Below are 25,565 nucleotides of genomic sequence, written 5' to 3' on the forward strand. Positions count from 1 at the left end.
TAACTTTGAAAAACTCTTAGTGTGCATATGAACATCCAGTGGTTGGAATTCCCATAATTTTCCAAGAGGATGTTCTTTTAATCAACACATGATACATAGTGGGCTGGCATTTGTTGTAGTTTCTATCTATGTTATTCCTCTAATAATGAATATATTTGTAGAATTCTGTGGTTTTACTTTGTTAATCACTGTTGTACAATTGTTCATTTTAATTTTTTTTTTGAATTTATTTTGAGAGAGAGAGAGAGAGAGAGAGAGAGAGAGAGACAGTGTGAATGGGGGAGGGGCAGAGAGAGAGGAAGAGAGAGAGAATCCCAAGCAGGCTCTGCACTGTCAGCACAAAGCCCAGTGTGGGGCTTGAAGTCACAAAATTGAGATTAGACCTGGGCAGAAACTGAGAGTCAGACACTGAGACACCCAAGCACCCCTGTACAATTGTTCTATACCTTTGTTGGTTGTTATATTGTTTTCTTCTATTTCTTTATTGACATGTATTAGTTTTTCTATGAGAATGGTCAGGGCAGATGGACCTCTAGAGTCTTTTGATTTACTTAAATGGTCCGTGTTGAACAAAGTTTGAGAGGCATCTGGGGTTAGAGGCATACAAGTAAATAACATTAATGCAATGATGCAATTTTATTTTATTTCTTATGTTTATTTATTTATTTGTGAGAGAGAGAAAGAGCACAAGCAAGGGAGGGGCAGAGAGAAATAGGGAGACACAGAATCCGAAGCAGGCTCCAGGCTCTGAGCTGTCAGCACAGAGCCCAATGCAGGGCTCAAATCCACAAACTGTGAGAACATGACCTGAGCCGAAGTTGGAAGCTAAACAGACTGAGCCACCCAGGTGCCCCAACGAGACAATTTTAATAACAAGATTGAATATGAGGTATTATGGGAATATTAGTAGAGGGGTAGAAAACATCTGGAAATGGGGTGGGAAGGCAACCAAAGTAAACAACTATAACAACCATGGTTTGAGAAGACAGGATACTGTAGGTACAACAGAAAGGAAAAGCACACTTTTCCACCTTCAGAACTCAATATTGATACCTACACAGTATAAATTGTATTGTCTATGAGGTAAATATGTACTGTATCTTGCTTTAAAAATAGGATGAATATCTCTATAATTTCAACAGTTATTCACTCTGTTTATGTTCTTTTGCTTTTTTAACTAAAATTTGAATTTTTAATGGCATTATGCTAAAGTCTGAGGCTACAATACTAAATAAAATGGTTCCCAATAAAAAGGAGCTTACGTACTAGCAATGGAAAGAACTCTTAATAAATTAGCTACAAAATTATTTAATTTTAATTTTGTGGAGTGCAATACAGAATCCAAGTTTAAGGGCCTTTTAATCGACTGTATGAAGTTAGGGAATAATTTAGGAAATGCTTTTCTAAGGAAGAATGTTTCGTGTGAGGTGGAGGAACGTTTCGTGTGAAGAAAAGAAAGGATTGGGTTAGAATATAGGTGAGGGCCTCTAGGCAGAGACGACACTTTCAGGAGGGAGGGGTATGGGGTCCTAGGGGAACTGCACAAGGGGTGGTATAACTGGAATTTAGGTGGCCAGAGAAGTGAGCAAGGGGCAGATTAAGTTGTCCCCTTCATAAGTCATGATGAAGACTTTGTGGATCATGCTAAGATCAAGGGAAGGTACTAATATGTCTAAACAGGAGTGATCTAATCAGAGTTGTGTTTGAAATCAAATGCAGGAGAATGGATTAGAGGGTTCAGGAGTGACTGAATGAATGAATGACAGGGTACTTGCTAAGAGGCTACAGCAGCAGAAGCTGTTGTGGGTTAGGGTAGCAGCAGTGGAGAACAGCGGAAAGTGGCCTGATTTGGGAGAGACTTATAAGTACACTGACAGGCCTACTCTCTGAGGGGAGGAGAAGGGAAGAGAGGCACTCCATGGTAATGCCATTAACTGGATTCTCCAACAGCCATTATGACCTCAACATTCACCGCTCAGTTCAAAGGTTGCCTTTCCAGATAAGGCTTTCACTGACCATATTCTTTCCAGTGGCAGCCAGAGGTTACTCCCCTGTCCTGATGGCCCTATTTACTTCTCTCACCCCAGCAGTCACGGACCACAAGTATCTCATTTCTATACAACAAATACATGCATATCTTGAATCTGCCTCAAGCCTCTGCACAGAGGCAGGGTTGAAATAATGTTATTCTGTATATCCTAGCTTACAGACCTAATGAAAATATCTGTCTCTAACATTTCTTTCACTAAATTCTACTGAAGTTATTTCTCAGCAATAAGCACATACACTGAGAAATCTTACGAGTTCTGTGAGGATTAATAAATTAATACCTGTATTGAAATGGTGGGATTATATTCAGGACTTGAATAGGGGAAGGCAAACCCTGCAGCTTTAGTTGAGGATAATTATGACAGAGATGGATACTATTTACATGTCAAATTTTGACACATGTAAAAACAATTTTCTTTGAAATAAGCTTTGACATTTTATGAGATTTATTACATCAAACATTAATCGGGTGCCAAACCAATTCATGAAGGAGTTTCTCATAGTGTTTAAGTATATAGCTATCATTTCTTTGAAACATCTACTTATGCTATTTTGCTGTAAATCAGAGTCAAGTAGGTATAGAGACAATTAAATGCTTCTATCTTACAATTGAAAGTAGGTTAAATAAGCCTGAAGTCCTAGAAACCCTACCAATCTCTGATAAAATTAAGAAGCAATTTACAGAATCTCTATGGAGATTAAAAGAATGGAGAAATTAAAATCTGGGTGACAGGATTCGACTTTTTCTTCCAAGGCAGGCAACTGGCTTATTTTATACAATTAAATAGCAAAAATTCTAGGTATTCACATCCTTCATTAGAAAACGCAGGGAGAACTCTACTTATCTCAAAATCTGTCAGTAGCTTGTGAACAAACAAAAGACAAGACTCTTCCGTTTGTTAGAAACAGAAAGACTATTTTCCAGTGACAATTCAGTCATTTCTTTTCCATATAATAGTTGAACTAGGCAATGAAGGAGGAAGCTTACCTCACTTCACATGCAAAGAAATATGAAAGCTATTCAAAACTGTAATTTCAAAGAATTTTAAATTGGAGGGAGTGTAAAATGCAATCAGCTCTTTAAAGGTATGCAACACAGAAAATATAAACTCCTTTTGGAGAATCTGAGTCTAATCTAGAGATCAAGCTGAAGTGAGAAACTGTATTTTAGTAAGCAGTCATTATGGCGAGAAAATACGATATTTTGCTACATATGTGTGAAGAGGCCGAGCTCTGAACCAACCTGCTTGCTGTCAAGAAAAGCTTGAAAATATTTAAAAAAAATTAATTTGAAGACCAATCTATTTTTCTATCCACTCATCTATTTATCTTTGAACCTGCCTTTCCTTCTATCCAACCATCCATCCATCCATCCATCCACCCACCCATCTAACCATTGACTCATCTATCTATCCACCTACCTACCAATTTTTCTCTCTCCCTCTCTCTCCCACCTCCCTTTCTATTGCTGCTGGAGTAAAGGCCACGTTGTGCACAAATTTTTGCCTTGCTCTTTCTGTACATATTATGCTTTTATTAAACCTCATCATTGGGGCGCCTGGGTGGCGCAGTCAGTTAAGCGTCCGACTTCAGCCAGGTCACGATCTCGCGGTCCGTGAGTTCGAGCCCCGCGTCAGTCTCTGGGCTGATGGCTCGGAGCCTGGAGCCTGTTTCCGATTCTGTGTCTCCCTCTCTCTCTGCCCCTCTCCCGTTCATGCTCTGTCTCTCTCTGTCCCAAAAATAAATAAACGTTGAAAAAAAAAATTAAAAAAAAAAAAAAACCCTCATCATTATGAAAGTATTCTTGCTCATTTGTAACAAATTTCTTCATGAAATTCTGACTTCAAAGGCTTACATTTTCGCTAATAAAATATAAGCTACACTTACTTTATCACCACACAAAATTTAATCTATAATTTCACCAGTATGGAAGTGGCCTGAATTCATTCATGGATCAGAAGCCATCAAAATTATTTGCCCGTTTTCTCCCTTCTGGCCTGACTGCAGGGGTGGGGGGGGGGTGGGCAGAGGTGTGTGTGCATAACTCATTTCTTAGCAAACATGAAAATATAGTTTGCATTTTCAAACTAAAGTAAGCATCCTGATGCATGTACTTGTGTATACTTGCTGTCTACAGGGGTGCCGGACACACAGTGGGTGGATAGTGTTAGTGATAATGATAATGAAAAGAATAGTCCTCCGTGTGGTATAGATGCTGAGACTGTGATCCAGAAGTGTTCTTTCCTTGAAAGCCTTCAGGAATTCCCTGAGAAGCACTGTACAGTCATAAGGGAGGTGCCTCACAGGCCACGATGCATTCACTCAGGAGCTCACGAAGATGGGGACATTGAATACACTGTTTATACTGAATTACTCCCTCCTTTCTTTTCTCATCTGTGCTGTCATTGGGGGTCAAAAATGTTCCTTTATTTTAAAAGTTTGAAGTTCACAAGACTACAAAAGGGGGAAGAGAGAAGGAATGAACCATGAAAGATAACTCTTCCACTTTAATTTTTCAACATGACATAAAAAAATCCACTAGAAAAAGGGGAAAGTTCAGAGCAGAGGACAGGGGATGGGGCATGGGAAAGGCAGAAGGGAGGGGAGGCGGAGTGCAGGGAGAAGGGAGAAGAGGAGGTGGATGGGAAAGGGAGGAGGGGTAAGAGAAGGGAAATGCAACACTGAGAACTATACAATTCCTGGGTCAAGGCCACTTTCCATCCTCCTCCATCTTGCTCTCTGCCCTAGAGGGTGAACTCAGAAGGATGTTATTCAGAGCGCCCCTCTTCTCTGGCTTCTACTGGGCTTGTCCAATGGGGAGGGTGGGCAAGGGAATGGAAGGAGGAGGGAGAGTGAGGTCAGTGTATTTATTTCCCTTTGGTCTTCTTCTGAAAAGTTGCCTGGGGCTAGGCTGAGTCTCTTGTCTGTAGGCCATCTTTCTTCTCAAAGACATCCGCTTCCAATTTTTTGTCACTCCTTTTATCCAGCAACAGTGGGCCTGGGGTTGGGAATAGCTGGACCTCTGTTACTAGCACTGGGTTCTTGCTCAATCCCTCGCAGTTCACCTTTGCTCCCCCAATACTGCTAGAAACAAACCCTTTTCCAATGTCCTATCTGTTGTTGGGACTCAGGTACTGAGGGAGGAAATGAGCAGAAGTATGAATTCTGTGAAAGATGCTTTGGAGAGTTAGGGAGATAATACGGACAAATCGCTCAGTGAACACTGCACACAAATTCTCTCTTGGAGGTTTACAATGTTAATATTTAAAAGTGTTGGAGTTTTATGGTAAAGAAACCTGTTCAACTACCCTTTATATTCAACGGATAGCATACATATTTGGAGGTATGAGGGGCACACCAGGTAAAAGGGTGGACAAAAGTGAAGAGAGACTAGGGAAGTAAGTGTGATGTAAAGGCAGGAATTCTGTGCAGTTTAGTTTAACCAGTGTTGTGGCTATACGTGATATTTTGACAAAAGTAGACCCAGCTAAAACCCCAGCTCCAACACTGACATTGGGCTACTTATATAATCTGATTCAGACTACTCCAAAGCCTCCTGTTATACTTTTGAAGATTTTATAAACTTATGAAAACTGCAGCGAAGGTATTATTATAAATTCTCATTGCCTAAATTCTATAATCTTACTATAATTATAATCTTACACAATTTTACAGACTCTACAGGATTAAACAGAATTGCTCCAGAATAATGGAACATATTTGTTATATTAAAAAAAAAAAAACACCCATCCATAAATCAAATGGGCAACAGCTGTCTGGTCTTTGCAAAGAATTATCTCTTTTGTCATAAGATTAGGAGGTCTGCAGAGGAAAGAAAAGAATTAAGAATCATTATCAGTTAAAGTCACCCAGTAATTCCTGCAATGAAATAGTCTAACCATATTCAGGAATTATCATGAAAACACTCAGCTTTCTAGGTGAATTATTACTGAATTAATATCAACCCCTGGGCTAAGTATGTAGGGAGTATTTTTTAAAAGTTGCTAATGTAAGGAGATATGCTACTGATCTCTTAATCTGATCACATCCAGCAAGAGTTATTTGCCCTGGGGTCTGAGCTACACTGTAATAAAATCAAAGGACATAAAAACTGTGGCAGGAACAGTGCTGAAATTGGAGAAACATCATTATGAATAGCAACAAGTGTGGAGATGCATATGTAAGAGGGTAACTAGAGTCAATATAACCACTGTTCTCCATGATTTAGGGTAAATAGATAGTTATGGCTCATCTGCTAAATAATCTACTGGGTAGATATTTATGGATTATTATTCAGTATATTACTGAGGATCAGCCTGGTTAAAAACAAATAGAGAAAAGGGCAAATGGCACAGACAGGCTTTTAGAAAGGCCATCATTCGTAATATTTCTCAGGAAAAAATCTCTTTCAGAAATTCCTCAGCATAGCTAATGTGCCATAGAAGGACTCTTCATTTTAGGAGTGCATAAATCCACACAAATTGCTATAATAAGGATTCATCCCATAGCCCTTTTGGCATAAATGCACATCTGGTCTCTGTTTGTAATGAAATCAATTCAAAGCCCCACAGTGCATTAATAATAAAAACGTTCAACATATTGCAACCAAATAAGCCCTGAAAATTTGAGTATGCAAGATTTTGTCACACGTACATATACTTTTAACACTGATAAATGATTAGGTTACAGAACGTTTATCAAATAGCTTAAGATTCCAAAGGTAGACTTTTTTTGGTAATTGCTATTTTCACAGGAAAATCCATATGCATGTACGCTAGATGTTTTGCTTGCTTGATTTATAATACCTCTTGGACTTTTATACCTATAGTTCAAAATACCATAAAAATTTTATTATTAATAAAATTATCATAAGCAATACTGCCTGGTTTAGAGGAAGTTCATGGATTTGCCCTTTAAGGACAACAAAATTCTAGATTAGCTCATCACATATCAAAGGGTGTCATTAAATCTTAAATAAAAATATAATGGAAGAATATTTCCACATTAATTAAAAAAAGATCTTAACCAGTTTGTCTGCACCAGCTAGAGTCAACAGCAGAGGATTTAAGTTTGGGAAAACCTTCCTTGTCAGTCACGTGATTTACCTTTTGTGTTATTTGGTTGACCCAAGGAGAAGAACAGTTGCTAAGATCCGGTCCTTGGGGATCCCAGATTCCATCAGGAGCCAGGCATAGATATGTTGACACTCCTAGAACAATGAGAGAAAAAGGTCTGCTTTAAATACTCAAACCATGTTTCTTACAATGACTTTATATCCACGTTATGTTTAAATATGAACACAGGCAAAATGGAGATCATTAAGCTAAGCTAATGTTTATTGAAACACCACATCCAGAGCCTGGCAGACAACGGACACCGGAGAAATGCAACCAACCAAACAAAAACGTTCAAAATTTTTAAAACACTTGCTGGCAACTACACCAGTTACAGAGGACAATTTCATAAATGAGATAGATGCGGTGCCTGCCGCCATGGGGCTTATCGTGTGGGTTTTCACACAGGCAAGGTATCAGTTGAGTCTTAAAGGAATCAGTTTGCAGGTTTTTCAGGAAGACGAGGTAGGAAAGGGCACTCCAGGTGCAGAGAAGATATGTTGTCCTTGGGAAACCTCAAATGTTTTATTTTTATTTCTTTTTTAATTTTTTTTAACGCTTAATCATTTTTGAGACAGAGAGAGACAGAACATGAACGGGGAAGGGTCAGAGAGAGAGGGAGACACAGAATCAGAAGCAGGCTCCAGGCTCCGGGCTGTCAGCACAGAGCCCGACGCGGGGCTCGAACTCACGGACCGCGAGATCATGACCTGAGCCGAAGTCGGACGCCCAACCGACTGAGCCACCCAGGTGCCCCTCAAAAGTTTTAAATTGAGGTCTACTGTACAGGAGAGTTATATGTAATGGGCTTGGAAAGGCAGGCATAGTGAGATCATAAACTGCCTGGTCTGCCACCTGTGGGTGCTGGAAAATCAATGAACATTAAGCAGAGGAGAGAAATGAGCTGATTAAGGTTTTAGTAAGATAACTGTGGCAGCAGCAGAAAGGATGAATCTGAGGGGGAGATGTGAAGGTTTGGGGGACACTATCGCAAAAATTCAAGTGACAGCATGTGTGGGTCTAAACAGCAAAGGAGACAAAGAAAAGGTTAAAAATAAGATTTCAGCATAGGGACATTCACCTGGGAGGGCTCTAGAAGGCTCCCTTTAAATCTCTCTCCCAATTTTCACAGAACAATGGTGACATATTTCTGCCATGCTTTCAAACTGCTTTCAAATAAAGTACTTCAGTAACCTTCACAACAAACATTTGACAGGGTGGTGGTGGGGGGGCTGTTATTATTTCTCTTTTAGAAATGAAGGAAATGAGGCCCAGAACGAAGGGGACAGTGCTAAGAGGCAAGGTTTCAAACTGTTGGAATCACACTGATTTCAGTAACACAACTGAATTGCACCCTTTCCTAAAGGGAAAAAAGATTTCAGAATATTTTTAAACACTTTGCTGAAAAAAAATTAAATGTGCACTTGTGTAAAAGTCAATATTCTTTTTGGTCTTTCTACCACTTCATATACTATAGAATTCAGAATGCTATATCCCCACTGGAACAGTTCTAAGAGAAACCTGTTTGAAGCAACCAGATCAATAACACCCAAAGGCGTAGTCACTATTGTTAGTACAGTGACATCTATTGTATATTTGCTTTCTTTACATACTTTATGGAATAAGGCACATTTTATTTAGTGTATCAAGTATTAGCTTTATGAAGATCAATGTATGTGACAATAAGAAAACCAGGCATTTTCTGGCTTAACGATTGTAAATAATAGTATGGTTACCATTGGGGGATGTTATGAATCGCAACAGTAATAAAAAGGGGGGGAAGTAGAGTAGAACTATTTAGCTCTTAACTGTCTCTCAGAGGAAACAATGGAGCTTGCTCTCTCTAGTGGATATTGAGTAGTGGGAGTCTGACTCCTGTCTATGTGAAGAGCCCTTGACTGTTAAGGGATGGCTATGATGACTTATGAAAAGGAGAGTCAAACTTCCTCTTCCGTTAAATTTTAGGTAGTTTCAATGATCATCTTCTAATGTAAAAGTCCTTGACCCCATTTTCTGCAATCAACAGTTGATGGTCGGTGCCAAGGACGAGAACTAACTCTCTTCCAATCCATTGATTCGCTCTGGGCTGCTGCACAGAAGGGCTGGCCTTCAGGAGTAGCCAGAACATGCACAGCCTAACTGCAACTCCACCCAGGGACCTCCCCCCGTGGGCGAAAATACTGACCTCACGTGTATCCCCACCAAATCCTCACCAGTGACTTCTTCAGAATGTATTTTCCAACTCTGAAAATACACTGCTTGAAATCGTCATTCAGCTGAGTTCAGAATTCAAGTGAACTAACAAAAATACGTAGTGACAAACAAACAAAAACACTAAAGAAACAATTGCGAGAAAAGCAAGCTAAAGTAACAGAATACCTTTCTTTAGCTTGGCTCTAGGACACACTTACCTATAGTTCCTGCAGGGCACGGCTGCTTTGCCATCTGTCCTTGACGGGTCTTAAACCACATGATTTCTCGGGCTTCCACGGCTTCACAGCTCTCTTCCAGGGCTGGGATTTGGGACGCTGCTGATGGCAGATGTGTGGTAATGTCGTCAAGCACCTCCACAGCTGGAGATGGGGTGCTGGTACTCCGGTTTCTTCTTCCTGACACTGATGGGGTAGTACTCCTGCCTGGGCTCCAAGTTGTGGTCCGCAGGGTGGTACTGGTGGTGGTACTTCCCATGCCAAGAGGTCCTGTGGTAGAGATTTCTGAAATAAAATTCAAAAGAAAAGACCTACATTGCTTGCTCCTCACCTCAAGGTGTCCTCATACTTCAGAAACCATTTTCATTTGAAAATTCCAAGAGCCCTCCACATGGGAAAAATAAGCCAGTGCCAAGGTATCAAAGTGGCACTTCAGGATGATGACGGTCAGCTGACCAGTGACAAATGAAGGCTTGTTCATGGTTCTACTCAGCTCGAATCGCAGGAAAAAAAGTTAACAGCATAATTCAACTCTTTAGTAAGCTTCTTAATGTTTCAAGCCTTTGTAACAATCAGAGGATTAATACTTAAAGCCCTCACCTTAGAATATTCAAACCTGGTACATAGAATGGGAGAAAGCTACCTAAACTAGACTTTTCACATTAAGTATAACATGAGTTTCTAAAGATGAAGCACTTAGGGGGAAAGGATCGGAAAAAAAAGGGCCTCAAAAATTAAAGTGCTCTCAAGCTAAAAGAGAAAAGACAATTCTGAGTAGAGTCTCTTTAACTTGACGACCTACCAATGCTCTTAGAACTGACCCATCTTAACAAAACTGTGTGAAGTATAAGTGGTTTCCAATCAGTTGTGCCATTAATTACTGTCTAACTAGATTTTTTAAAGTCTAGTATGTATGCCAAATTCCAAATAAAACTAGTAAGGCTCCTTGACCAGATGTTAATAGGTTATTAAGCCTATGAAGTACTCAAAGGAATGTTCTAACAATACTATGGAAATAATCACTGCAGAGAATCACCTTTCTGGGAAAATATATTCACATTTCCATCATAGGAATGCAAGAGTATGCCAGTCCTCCACGTACATACATTGCATTCCTAACTGTAAGGTTAGAAACTACGCTTAACCTCACTTACTTGCAATAAACCTAGGGACACCGGCTCTAACCAGATTCAAAGTAGCTCAGGGTTATGGAATTCAGGGAGTCCTGTACTAAGCCTCCAGATGTTTGTCATTCATTGTCTGCCGTCTTTAACATGTCATCAACTTGACTCTGCTATACCAGAAGAGAAGCCACATCCATCACAGTGCATTTAGTACATATAAAGCTTCCCCAAACAAGACAGAGATGGCGGTGGGAAGGGGGTATGGATTTCCTGAACATTTAATCACTGAAAAATTGTAGCATTTTCTGACGTGATGCTATTTTTCTAGCTGTCTTGTCTGTTCTGTTCCTCTTTGCAGCTTTCTTTCTTTCTCTTGTGTTTTCTCTCTATGTGAATGTAATGTTCATAAATTCATTGACTCAAAATTCATAAAGGAAGAGAGGGTATCTTTTTTCCTCTTCTTTCATTTATACCATATTCCCCAAACTGCCAAGTCTTGTTGATTCTGTTTCATTTTTTTACTTTTCTCTCTCCCCAATCACCACTATCTGCATTCACCCCACCATCATCAGTGGATGAATACAATAGCCTTTTAACCTTTTTGCCAGTGAAAGCAATACTAGAACAGAATGGCAATACTGGTATTTCAGTATCTATTTTTGCAAAAGCAAAATTCAGAACTCATAAAATAAAATTGACACAATTTAACACAATTCAAATATAAAATTTAGCAACATAACTAAAGTTGAATTCTTAAAATTATAAATAGTAGAAATGTGATTCTAATGTATGTTGTTTACATTTAAATTTATTGAAATATCTCAAAAAGAAAAATAAAACTAAGAAATATTAATAACTTGAAATTAAATATTATTTAACATTATATTATTAAAATAAATTAATATTAAAATTAAATAATATTGTTCTTAATAATATTAAGTATTAGTCTTAAAAACAACATGTCAGTGGTGTCATGGCTGGGATACAAGAACCTTTTTGTGCAAATTTTTCTGGCTGATGGAAAAATTCTTCTTAACTTTATATTACTTGATAAAATAGTAAGGCAATAGTTAAAAGTTAACTCCAAGTATTTTTTCTGGCCCCTTCAACTTAAAAAATGCCATGTCTCATTTGTAGTTTCTTGAGAATTACATAGATACTCCAGAATGCTTTCTAAATGAGTGAATTTCTTTTCATTTAGATATTTTAATTAGCATACAATGCTCTATGAGGGAGGAGATTCGTTTTGCAAACATTTTTGCCCTGATAAAACTGCACAATACCCCATGTAGCAAAAACATGGACCAGCCTATTGTCTCAATCACACAAATCATAGGAAAGGAATGATGACACATTATCACAAGATGCTTGTCTGCTGTGACTTTGGACTTGCCAATTTTGAATAGATTTGTCTTTTAGCATAGATTTAATATATATATCCTATTTAAATGATTGGGATTTCAGATTTTTAAAGACTACAGTATCACACCAAAAGGTACTTAACAATAGCACAGCATAATGGAAATCAATGTTCATTATTTTTCTCTAAAATTATCCCATTGAAATAATTTTCTACCTTTTGCCAGAGGCATCTTGTAGGGTATAAATTGAAATGTGTTACTCCCCAGATTAAAATCCCTTAAATCATTTCTGTCTGCCCTCTAAACACAGATTGGACTCCTTTTCTTCGTGCCTTAAGCCCTTCATGAGTTTATTTCTCTAGCTCATTTGTAATGCTTCTTCATCTTTCAGCTCTACTATTAACCCATACAAAATTACCAGTAATTCCCCAACTGCACCCTGTTCTTTCTGCCTCAGGGCTTTTGCACATGCTGCAGTGTTCCTGCTCCCATTTCCACCTGGCTAATTTCTGTTTAGCCTTTGGGGATTGCTTGGATGCCATCTCCACCAAAGGACCTTTTCAAAGAACCAAGATGAGGTTATATACTAATATGTTTTATACACGATTACTTCCTCAGCTTTTAGCTTTTTGTCTGACTTACAATAAATTAGGTCTTAGTCAAAATAGATGACTATCAGGGATAGGTCAAAGAGGCAGGGGAGAGTCCAGTTCTGAAATGTCACACAAAAAAGGAAAAAAAGATAAATAGAGGGAAATAACAAATGGGGTCATTAAGAGTCCTTATAGTTGATAGGCTAAAAAAGTTATTTTATAAATGCATTTTAATGCTATCATTAAGAAAATTACCAGATAACTCAAATGAAAAGAAGCAAGAACTCTTCTTCCCCAAATTGACTCTATCTCACAACATTCATATTTAAATTGAATACACTCTTGTGAAGCAATGATACCGATAAAAGAGATTTTTTAAAAGTTTGATTTGTTATGCAGTACATCGCAAGGCCTCAGTTTAATACAGACATACTAATGTTCGGGATCGATATAGAACTTATTTCCTTGGAACTGTGCTGCAGAGAGATGTATACAAGCAGGGCCTTTTCATATCATTTGACTTTCAGCAGAATAAAAGTCAGATTTAAAAGCTGTTCCTGATTCCCCAACCCTTCTATTCCATTTACTGCCATGTAAGACTCTCAAGAGTTTTGTTCGGTGCCATCCTTCGGCAGAGTAAGTACTAGTGATATACATGTCATCACCAGTGCCCAAGAAAGAACCTGTCTTATTGTAGATACTGCAAAAAAAGATGTAGAATCACTGAAGAGTCATAGCAGCACACTTTGGCCAAGTTCCAGCCCATACCGTAAGCCACAGGAGTTTGTATTTTTCTATCTTCCAGTAAGGAAGAAATGATATGACACTTTTTCACTAGATCCTGTTATCGAGTCTTACCTGATAATGTAGCTACTTTAATAAAACTATGTTATTAAGTGCCTCGTGTGGTTGCGTCTCAGGGAAAGTTTAAAAGAATATAAAAGAAAATAAGTGCGAGTGACTATCTGCATATAACACTTTATCAAGCTTGGGTAATTTTCGTTACTATTTTGTCATTGCTATTGTGTTTATTGTACTTATGTAGCTTAGCATTTTCATAAAAGTAACTAAACTCCACATTAATAATTTCCCTCATACTTAACCTATTTCCAGAGGAAAATTTCAATTCTCCTATTTACTGAAATATATTGCCCATGGTCTATTTCATTTTTACATTTTGGTTTATTTTGTTTAATTTATGTCTCCTTCAATTTCCTTGAAAGGAATAAATATTATTTTGAATATTACTACAGGTTATAGTTCGTGGAGTACACTCATGGAAAACAGTGAAAATAACCAATATTTGTACGGTGCTTTACATTTTTCAACGTCCTTCTTTATCTCTATTATCTGATTGAATTCATTGCAGAATAATTATAACTATGAATTCCTTGTATTACAAATGAGAAAACATAGGCTCAAATGGTAAGTGAATCATAATTATACATATAGAAAGTAAATCAGTTTCCTCTAATTCCTCCATGTTTTTATAATAAGCTATCAAAATGACATTCTGAATTGTTCCATGCATTCCACAACCATGAGTCTATCATATGCTTTAAGAAGGGACTTAAGTAAATACAATGATTCTAAAAAAGACATTACTACTCTTGATCACAAACCATATTTATTATTTGGGATGGACATTGTTAATTTTTCCCCCCAAAGTCGTACATTGAAGTCCTAACTCGCCTATAACTACATTTGGAGACAGAGCCTTTAAAAAAGATAATTAAGGTTCAATGAGGTCATAAGTGTGTGGCCCTAATCCAATAGCACTGTTGTCCTTAAATGTGGAGGAAGAGATACTACTAAATGTGGAGGAAGAGACATGCTCACAGAATGCTCATTTTGATAGCTTATTATAAAAACATGGAGGAATTAGAGGAAACTGATTTACTTTCTATAAAGGCCATGTGAGAAGGTAGCCATCTCCAAGTCAAGGAGTAAGACCTCAGCAGAAACCAACTTACCAGCACCTTGATCCTGGACTTTCAGTTGCCAGAACAGTGAGGAAATGAATGTCTGTTGTTTAAGTCACCTAGTCTGTGATATTTTGTTATGGCAGCCCTAGCAGAGTAATACAGGCATCTTCTAAAAAACTATAAAATTTAAAACAGAAGATTAAACTTCACAGTAGAAGAAATGTTTACGTTCTACTCATAAAGTGCATGAACTTTCTTTCTGATTCGCCTTTATTTTTTCCTTTCTTCTCTAAGATATGTATCCCCCTTCATGGTTTTCCCTTTTCTAATCTGTGTTAACTTCATTCCAACATATAACATTTGGCTAACTACAGAAACATTTCCTTCTCCCCACCCTCCAAGTATTTATTTAAATCCAAGGTCAGTTATTGAAGAAATCTTCCCAAGGGTTTGATATAGGAAATAAGAAAACTAATACTATAACAATACTCCAAGTGGCTTTTGGTTATTTGTGTAGTGCTCTGGGTAGAAAGAAATTCTGCCTGGTCTCCATGGATATCAGTTGGTGGCAGCTGATTTGATTATACCTAGTTTTTAAAGAGAAACATCAGTTTTATCTGTCATGAAATTATCCAATTCTCTTCAGAATCCATTCATTATATTTGGCTCAATGGCCTCTTAAGATAGTGAAATTCCACAAATTATCAGCCATGTGAAGGAATACTTATTTTTGTAATTTAATCTATTTACATTTTCTGATTTTTTCATAGCCTATCATTTTTTTTTTTCAACGTTTATTTATTTTTGGGACAGAGAGAGACAGAGCATGAACGGGGGAGGGGCAGAGAGAGAGGGAGGCACAGAATCAGAAACAGGCTCCAGGCTCTGAGCCATCAGCCCAGAGCCTGACGCGGGGCTCGAACTCACGGACCGCGAGATCGTGACCTGGCTGAAGTCGGACGCTTAACCGACTGCGCCACCCAGGCGCCCCATAGCCTATCATTCTTATTGCAAATAGAGGAAAATATCTGTTCTAATTAAACATGAATTTGTAATACACTTATTACGTAAAATAATGAGCTAAAATATGGGATTTAGAGCAACCTATTAAAATTATCTGCTACATATTGAGCCCTACTATGCCAGGAACTATGTGGAATACTTTATATGTGTTCTGATTTAGTGCTGCTAACAATCTTTGGGTAGATATATTTACCTTCATTTCAGAGATGAAAGAAGTCAAATTAAGTAATTCTCCCAAGCTTATAGACTGTCCAGTGACAGAACCAGGAGTCAGTCTATCAAAGTCCAAACCAAGTCCATCAAAATCCTTCCCTTTTCATTAGGACATTTCATTAGGACTTTTCATTAACCACGCAGACAAAATTTAATAACAGAAACACATATGTAAAAAATCTTAATGAATGTGGAAATTAATTTGTCTCAAACACCACTCACATGTACTTTTATTGGTATTACTATGGTTCAGACCTCTTGGGTACTTAATGAACTCTTATTATTGGATCAGGCACTATTCTGAGCACTTTACAGGAATTGGCCCATTTAATTCTGACAACAAATCCGTGAGGAGGTACAATTAATTACCTTCATTGTACAGATGGTGAAACTGAAGCACCAACAGATTCAGTAATTTCTCAAAGGTTAAAAGTTCATAAGTAGAAGAATAGAAAAATAACTGAGGCATGGTTAGAGAGACCTCACTCTTAACCATACTAACCTGGAGGGAACATGGAGAGCCTAAACTTGATCCACAAGAAAGCAGCCTGCCCTCTGCTGTTAAGAATAGAGGAAGTGATCATCTTTGAGCTAATTTCTGTTTATCATTTCTAATTCTCCTAAAGAGTCAGGACTGGCTGAGAAAAAAAAAAATGTAGAATCCACAAAATTTAATACATTGCTCAGCATTCAAGTAGATAATAAACAAGCAGCAAATAATAATGTGAAATAATAGTTGGCTTTCTTTGAGCATATATTATATACCAGGCAGTGTGCTAACACTTTACATGCAAAATGGAAGTACAGAGAGGTTTTGTGAATTTCCTAGCTTCACATAGTCCATAAGTGATAAAGCCAGCATTTAAATACAAATAGTTTCACTCCCAAACTTTTGTGTATCTATGTTATCTGACAGAGGTTTAAAGTCCTTTTTTTTTTTAAGTATTATATATGGCATACATTATGTGCCTATAAGAGAGTTCAGTTCTAGGAATTACAAGATAAATTCATTCCATCCATATTTATTAATCAACTATCATGTGACAGGAGTTGTATTGGGAATACAATGTTGAATATAGTTACCATGTTCCTTGCTTTCATGATGCCCCCTCTAAGAGGCTTTTACAGAAAACGCTACTGAAAATAATAGGAAATAGAAAGAAGAGAAATACACCAACTATATTTTTCATTTGGTATATATTTGGTAGTGTTTGTCTCATATTACACATTGTGCTGGGCACCAAAGATTCAGAGGCAAAGCAAAGAGTACCACCCTCAAGAAGATTTTAATATACTACATTTTGTTGAATGTACAACATCATCAATTATTCTTTGTGCCACTTATAAAAAAAAATCTCTAATTAAACCCTGACATGTCTTCAATTGTTAGGTGCACTCTAGCTTATGAAATATTAAAAGGTGAAATCATGAGAATCTTAAAGTTGGTAAAACACTATAATAACAGAAATGTCTTCTTTTAACACACTTAGATAAATACTCAATCATTTAAGAGAGATGTGACTTTGAACAAATTATAATACTCTCTGTGCTTTAGTTTTTTTTCACTTAGATGGAGGTAATATATACACTTATTTGAGAAAAAAATATACTTATTTGAGAAAAAAATGGCAGTATGGATTTAAAGTACATAGCAAACTAAATGACAGTGAATAATACATTAATAAATATTTACTATCAGTAATAATATTTTTACTTATTCCTTGCTTCAACCAAAAATTACTGATTGCTTACTATGTGCCAAGTGCTATTTTAAATGCTGGGGACATAGAAGTGGACAATAAAAACAAAAAAAGTAAAAATCTCTGTCCTCATGAAGCTTACATCTTAGTAGGAGAGATACACAGGACAAAAAATTCAAATATACAGTATATTATATTAAAAAGTACTAAGGATAAAAATAACAGACAAAGCAGGGGAAAATAATAGAAAGTGCTGGGAGAGGGCAATTACAAGTTTTAATTGGGTGTCAGGCATGGACTTGTTGTTAAGGGGACAAGTGGCGGACTGAGAATCAGGGGCCTGCCAGGTAGAGGAGTCAGCCTCTCTAAAGGCCTAGGCACAGTGAGGTGGCCAGTGTGGCTGGAGGAATGTGTGTGAGGGAAAACAGCTATGAAATGAGACCAGAAAGGTGGTGGGGACTGTAGCACATAGGAATTTATAGGTATGGTGAGGACTTTGGTATTTATCTGGTGTGGAAATTCACTGGAAGGTTCTGAGCAGAGCAGTGACGCGATCTGACTTAGGTTTGCTTACACTGCCGTGGTTAAGAGTAACTGAATGGGCGAAGAGCAGGAGTAGGAAGAACAAGTGTTTATGTGGCCATACATCTGAGGCGCTGGTGACGACGATAACGGCCAGCATGCTGTGGGGATCCACATAGACCCACGAGAGCACGGGGTCTGATAGAGGAGGTGATGGCTTTCGGGTCTGGATACGATGATCCTCATTGACACATAGTAGGCCTTCAATAATTGTTGACTGAATTGAACTGATTTAACAAAAGGAGAGTTAGTCCTTCTCATGTGAATTCTTCTCTAGCTCCATTCAATTATTATCATTTATTTGAACTTAAAACAACCACATAAACATATTGATCTCATACTGTATAAAAATATTCCTGAGGGCTCCTGAATTATAATCAACAGAGGCATCTCAGTGTGCTCTTTACTGTAAACCTTCTAGAAGTTTTAATTTATGAGAATATTAAGTAAACTCTGGTGGTGACAAAACCATGCAAACTGGGGAAATCAGTTCAAGTGGGTTTGAGTTTGCTGATTTCTCGACGACCAGTAAAACATTCAAGAAGGGGAAGTAGTTGAATTGCTGTTAGGATTTAGAATAATTCCTTACTTCTAGCCTCAATATTATGTTTTATTCCCCCAGATTTGACATCATTATTATCCAGTTACTGGAGTTATTGCCTGAGATTTGCAGTGACATATGTTTTATTATTAACTTGTGAATTGTAGTTTACCTACAAAGATAAAGTGATACTGAAATTCAAGAAGGGTTATGCATGATTTATTTATAAGCATAAAGTTAAAATAAATTCAAGAAAAACAAAATTATCCTCTGTATTTGGAAATGAAATATTCAAGTGAACAGGGAAGAAGTGTTCATCATTTACGCTTCAAGTTTTTTTTTTTTTTAAGGAATGCAATTTTAGTAATTTTGATCTATTGCAGATGTTTGAAAAATATATACATCCTTGTCCTTGTTACCTTTGCACAAGTTTCTAAGAAACTGATAAAACGTAAGCCTCTACTATGGGATAGCTACTGTTCTTGGTTATTTGTTTTTGTTTATGTTTACAGTCTGGAAAAATAAAGGATATTACATTGCTATTTAAGTACCTTGAAATATTTCTTAACCCACCCCCCCTCCAAAAAACTCTAGCATTGATTTTTCACCTAACCTGAGAGTGCCATGAATAGGAGTTCCAACTAGCTGCTAGAATGGGCATATGAGTTTGCATAAAACATGGTCCCTCTCTTCAAGGAGTTTACAGGTTGGGCAATCTAATTTTATCATCAATTGTAGAAAATCAAAGGGTGGCTCTTCACCATGCCCATCATTTCTCTCATACTGGTGAGTCCAGGAAACAGTCCATTTTTTCACATAATTTAAATAATAAAAAGGAAGGCTGCTGTGTAATTGGCATATAAGTGATTAATTTCAAATGCAACCACAACCATATTGGAGAGCCTTCTAAATGACTTACTAATCAACATATAGATTAAAGACTTGATATATGAATTAAGTCTATCTGCCAAAATCACAATTAAACTCTACAATTCTTCCTGAGTACAGGGAAATTTGACATTCTATTTTGTTTCCATGCAAATATACTACTTGGGATACATTGAGTACTCACTCATGCACGTTAGGTGAGTGGGAATAAGTATCTATGCTTTATTTTGAGAAGAATTTTCTGAAGATCTATGTATATATACTACTATATCTGAATTACATTGACATTTTGATAAAGTTGGATTAAATAATTTAATCAACTACTCCAGATTACATTTTGTAAGATTTGATATACAACAGTTTCAAATTTTTACATACACAATATTCAAAAGCCAAACTACAACTGTCAGAAACTATATAGACTCAGGAAACTTAAATATTTAAATAGATGCTATTAATTTATAATTACTTCTCTTGAAAATAAATGTCTTAAACAAAAAGGCAATATACTCAAAATGGAGTCCATTGTGCTAAGTCCCAAGTCAGCAAACCAAGACTTAAAACTTAACCTAACTGCAGTTTCAGCCGCTCCCAGGAATGTAACCTTTAACCAGTTAGTGTGGAAATACATGGTCAGCGCTAATGACTAACCTGCCCTGATAGACTCTTTCTGCTCCCCATAGGAAGGTCACCTTGCTTAAAATATTCCACTTTTTGCCAGAAATTTCCTTTTCCCGTTCCCTTCTGTCTACAAAAACCTTCCACTTTGTATAGCCCCTTCCTAGACGGTGTGCTGCCCAACTCATGAAATCATTGAATAAAACCAATTAGATCTTTTACCTCAGTTAAATTTTGCTTTTTAACAAAGGAAAGGGTAAAAATAGCCCTGTTGAACTGAGAATTAGGCAACTGAATGATTAGGCCAAGGTATTTTCTGTTATAGACTGAGGAACAGAATTCAGGGCATCTAAAGCAAATGTTTCAACTAGTCCTCACGTTGAGAATTTAGCAGCTTCTCCTCACTCATGTATGCACCAAACTATTTTTCTTTCAACCATCATGCCAACCATGCCTACCCATCACCTTCCAAATTAATAGAGTAATAAAACCTCCCGATTTTGCTTTCTCCTGGTTATTATTATTATTAAAGAGGATGGAGTCGTGCACTCCATAGGTAATGATAAGTAGGTCAGAGAAGCAAATTGCTTAGGGGGAATCTGCCCACAGGATGATGATTCTCAGGTTTTTCTATTAAAACAGAGAAAGAAAATATACATGTATCTGCACAAATACATGCACATCATACATATATTCCAAACTGCTAGGGAAAAAAAGTAAATAAAATGAATACTTTTCTTCTTGAAAAGAATTATGTTCATTTTCAGAGATCTATGAAGAAACCTCAAAAACTTCATAAAACAGTGCATTTACTGTATTAATAATACAGTAAAAGGCAGTGGTATCCTGGAAAAAGCATTGATTTTAGGTTCAAATATTAGATCATCATCACTAGTTATTTGGCTTTGGGCAAATTAATCCTCCAGAAAGTCAAAATTTCCTTATCTTTAACAATGTGGATCTCTATGTTTACTTTGATAATACTGACACAGGATAGACCTTCAGTAATAATATAACATTATTATAATCAAATTCAGGTTATCCCAAGATGCCATCAACTTTCTTTCAGGAGAATTATCAACAGCTATCTAACTTATGAAGGTGAAATACTTTTTGCGTGTCTATAACAGAGAAGATAGGCCAGCCTGAAATAAAATCATAAAGTTTATCTTTTTCACCTCAGTCTCTGAATGACATTTAAAACCCCCGTAGTAATTTACCACCCACTTTATCCAACCCAGCTTTGGAAAAGACAACTGAGATTGTTAGTTGTGCTCCAATGGGAAATTATTTTTTAAGACAAAAAATAATATAAATAAAGAAAAAATTACTTCAAAATCATGTGCCTGCTCTGTGGTATTTCAAATTTTAAGATGATCAGATTTGGGAGCATAAAAGATATTTCAAAACATTTTAAAAACTTAGTATTTAGCTTTGAAAGTAAAATGGGGGACTTGAAAGAAAAGAACCATTTTAAGTCAATATTGAAATATATAATATGAACAAAATCACGCTATTTTGGATTCAAAATTGTAGACGGTCCATATAATTTAGGAGTCCACAAGTGATAAAATTCTGCCTGGAGCCTGATCTCTTGGAAATACAACCGGATCTTAACGTAGAAGAGTGTCAAAATTTGTGTAACACTCTCCGCAGGCCAAGTAGCCCAAAGGCCCCATGAAGACAGACTGTTGCTGTTTTGCTTGACCACCATCCTCAGCGACTTGACACAGAGGAGAGGCTCAATTAATATTTGTCCAATAAATGTACTTCATCATCAACTGCCTTGATTCACTGCAAAATATTCGTAACAGGACTTGCAAAATTGATCACTGATGTGCTGAGAACATTGCTTTACTTATTCTTCATCACTGTTCCCGTTCTTTAAAAAGCCTGTTCTATTATAATAGTCTTAAAAATGAAACTTTTTATTTTGAAATAAGTATAGACTCATAGGAAGTAGCAAAAATAGTAAGAACAACCCCTTCCTTCAGCCTCCCTCAATGACACGATTTTATATAGCTACAGTATAATATCAAAGCCAGGAAATGGCATTGGTACATGGCTGTACCGGTCTGACTACAGACAGGCTTTATATAGAGAGTTTTACCTGCATTCATTTATGTGTGCATGCTTATGTTCTATGAGATTTTATCTCAGGTATAGATTTGTATAACCACTGTCACATTCAAGAAGCAGAACTGTTCCATCACACAAAAGAGTTGCCTTGTGCCAACTCCTTGTATTCAAATCCGCCCCCACCCTCCCCATAGCTATCTCCTGGCAACCACTTATCTATTCTCCATCTCTATAGTTTCATTCTTTCAAGAATGTTACATAAATAGAATTATAAGCATGACACCTTTTGAGATTGACTTTTTCCACTAAGGATAATGTTCTCGAGGGCCACCCAGGTAGTTGCAGCTATCAGTAGTGAAGTCATCTCCCGACATCATCAAATGAATACCTATAATCTATCTTTCACCTTGTACCTGGAGTGATCTTTGAAAAATGCAAATCTGATGCTGTTGCTCTTTAAAAGCTCCCAACTGATCGTACTATAAAGTCAAAATCTTTAAACATGACCTAAAAAGCCCACTAATCCTCAGCTCGCCTACCTCTCCAGTCGCCACTTAAGCCTCCCTGCCTTTGCTCTCTCTCTCTTCTAACCATCCTGGATTTATTTCCTGTGTCCCCAGAAAGGCCCCTTCTCATCTTCAATGATGCGAATGTCTTTCTGGAACACTCTATGCTCAGTTTTAGGTATTCTTCCATCCCGTGTCCCACACCCTTTACTTGGTTAAATCACTAATCCTTTTGATAACTGATTTAAAGTAATTGTAAGCAGAAACGGGAAAAAATTAATGAAGTTGTTATTTTAGACTACTCATACTTGTATTCAACATATGTTTATTATTTTTAGGATACAAATTCACAACAAGAATTTAAGATTGCATTCTTTCTGAGAGTGATCATTAATCACACCACTAGCTACATAGAGCCACATGAAGAGACATCTGCCTATAGGTACTAGCTCCTGTACATTCTAGCTATGACACTTTGGGCAAATCTCTAAACCAAGATGGCATTGGTACATGGCTGTACCGGTCTGACTACAGACAGGCTTTATATAGAGAGTTTTAGTTCTCTTTGAAGCATTAGTTCTCTTTGAAAAATTTGGCAAAGTAGACTTATGAATGATAATGCAATATTCTACATCCAGTATAGTTCCTGGCACATAATAGGTGCTTAATAAATGTTTTGTGTACTTGCGAATATCCATTGAAGATAAGCAAATGGTGCGAACATAAAAGGAAATCATATGAAGGAAACAAAAAAATCTATTTGTATAATTTCCACATCCCCTAAAATTATGCATTATAAACACAAATGATATAAACTAGAAATTCTGAATTCTCCTATGAAAGTGAACAGCACACTTGGTACCTATGTTAATACAACTTTATTGGTCATCAAATATATATTAAATATCCCAGAATATGTCTTATAGCATATTTAGTACATCAAATGGTATCTGAAAAGAACAATACTTATTTACACATCTTAAGAGGACACAAATGGATAAAAGATTCAATGTAATCATAAAATTCTTATTCATTAATATTTGCACCTCACTGCTTAACAATGAATCTCTATAATACTACAACCTTTGTAGTATTACATTCTCATCACTAGCATTAATTTCCAACAATGTAGAAATTAATATGGCTTAAAGACAAAAGGAGACATAGCTGCATACAAAGAATAAAGATGCAGCACACATTTAAAGTAAAAGCAAACAGGTAACGTTCCCCAGCAAGTGTCCAGTAAACAAAATTCATTACAACATATTTATTATAACAAGCTAAATTTAATTTATGGAAAGAGGGATTCAATACCTATTTTTGTGTTATGTAACTCACAGTACTTTCAGTTATTAGTCATTCAAGTTATCCTATTTATGATTATATATATTTTTTTATTTTTACTTTTTTACAGTTATGTATTTTAAACACAGAACGATCTTCATGACTCACTAGCAGTAATGGACCCAAGACGGCCTTTCTCCTCCCCAAAACCCCCACCACCAACCACCAAATGATGTGAAGATTCTTAATACAGAGAAAGAAAATGAAACCAACAGAGAGGTAGGCAAGGTAAAAGTGACAAAATATAGGTCTACAGAAAGAGAGGAACAAATAAACTAGGCAATTTTGTGAGTTGATTATAGAAAGAGCACTTTGATTATTTCAAATATTCTACACATGTGAAAAAAGTATCAGTGATAGTCACCATGTGACAGTCATCTGTGATCTCCCTTTTAGTTCCCTGAATGACAATATGTGTATTTTACTGTCAAGTATCTTACATTTAGCCAATTAACTTTTAATGGATAGCAACTTTTTTTTTTCAATTGTCAAGTTAACATACAGTGTAGTCTTGGCTTCAGGGGTAGATTCCCGTGATTCATCACTTACACACAACACCCAGTGCTCATCCCAACAAGTGCCTTCCTCAATGCCCATCACCCATTTTCCCCACCCCCCTCAATCCCCTACCCCCCCATTAACCCTCAGTTTGTTCTCTGTATTTAAGAGTCTCTTATGGTTTGCTTCCCTATTTGTATCTTATTTTTCCTTCCCATCCCTTATGGTCATCTGTTAAGTTTTTCAAATTACACATATGAGTGAAATCACATGATATCTGTCTTTCTTTGACTGACTTACTCCACTTAGCATAATACCCTACAGTTCCATCCACAGTGTTGCAAGTGGCAAGATTTCATTTTTTTTCATTGCCGAGTAGTATTCCATTGTGTATACATACTACATCTTCTTTATCCATTCATCAGTTGATGGATATTTGGGCTCTCTCCATACTTTGACTATTGTTGACAGTGCTGCTATAAACATTGGGGTGCATATGCCCCTTTGAATCAGCACTCCTGTCCCCTTTGGATAAATTCCTAGAAGTGCTATTGCTGGGTTGCAGGGTAATTCCATTTTTCATTTTTTTGATGAACCTCCACACTGTTTTCCAGAGTGGCTGTACCAGTTTGCATTCCCACCAACACTGTAAGAGGGTTCCCCTTTCTGCACATGCTCACCAACATCTGTTGTTTCCTAAGTTGTTAATTAAAGCCACTCTGACTGATCTGAGGTGTTATCTCAATGTGGTTTTGATTTGTATTTCCCTGATGATGAGTGACGTTGAGCATCTTTTTATGTGTCTGATTGCCATCTGCATGCTTTCTTTGGAAAAGTGTCTATTCACGTCCTCTGCCCATTTGTTCACTGGATTATTTGTTTTTCAGGTGTTGAGTTTGATAAATTCTTTATAGATTTTGGATACTACCCCTTTATCCAACATGTCATTTGCATATATCTTCTCCCATCCTGTCAGTT

The 25,565-nt window shown here is 37.0% G+C and overlaps 1 protein-coding gene across 35 annotated transcripts in view; it reads right to left on the reverse strand.

The window, feature by feature from the left end:
- ADGRL3 (adhesion G protein-coupled receptor L3) overlaps window positions 1-25,565 on the reverse strand; it is an 828,850-nt gene that overhangs the window by 154,121 nt on the left and 649,164 nt on the right. For 26 of the 35 annotated variants that reach the window (XM_045473912.1, XM_045473918.1, XM_045473914.1 and 23 more), the window contains 2 exons: window positions 9,575-9,877; window positions 7,155-7,258 (listed from right to left, as the gene is read on the reverse strand). In XM_045473912.1, coding sequence (XP_045329868.1) covers window positions 7,155-7,258; window positions 9,575-9,877 — 407 coding nt within the window. The remainder of the gene's footprint in view (window positions 1-7,154; window positions 7,259-9,574; window positions 9,878-25,565) is intronic. The other 9 variants (XM_045473919.1, XM_045473916.1, XM_045473915.1 and 6 more) reach the window with 1 other exon arrangement.

This window comes from Leopardus geoffroyi, chromosome B1 (assembly GCF_018350155.1).
Source record: "Leopardus geoffroyi isolate Oge1 chromosome B1, O.geoffroyi_Oge1_pat1.0, whole genome shotgun sequence".
Lineage (NCBI taxonomy): Eukaryota > Metazoa > Chordata > Mammalia > Carnivora > Felidae > Leopardus > Leopardus geoffroyi.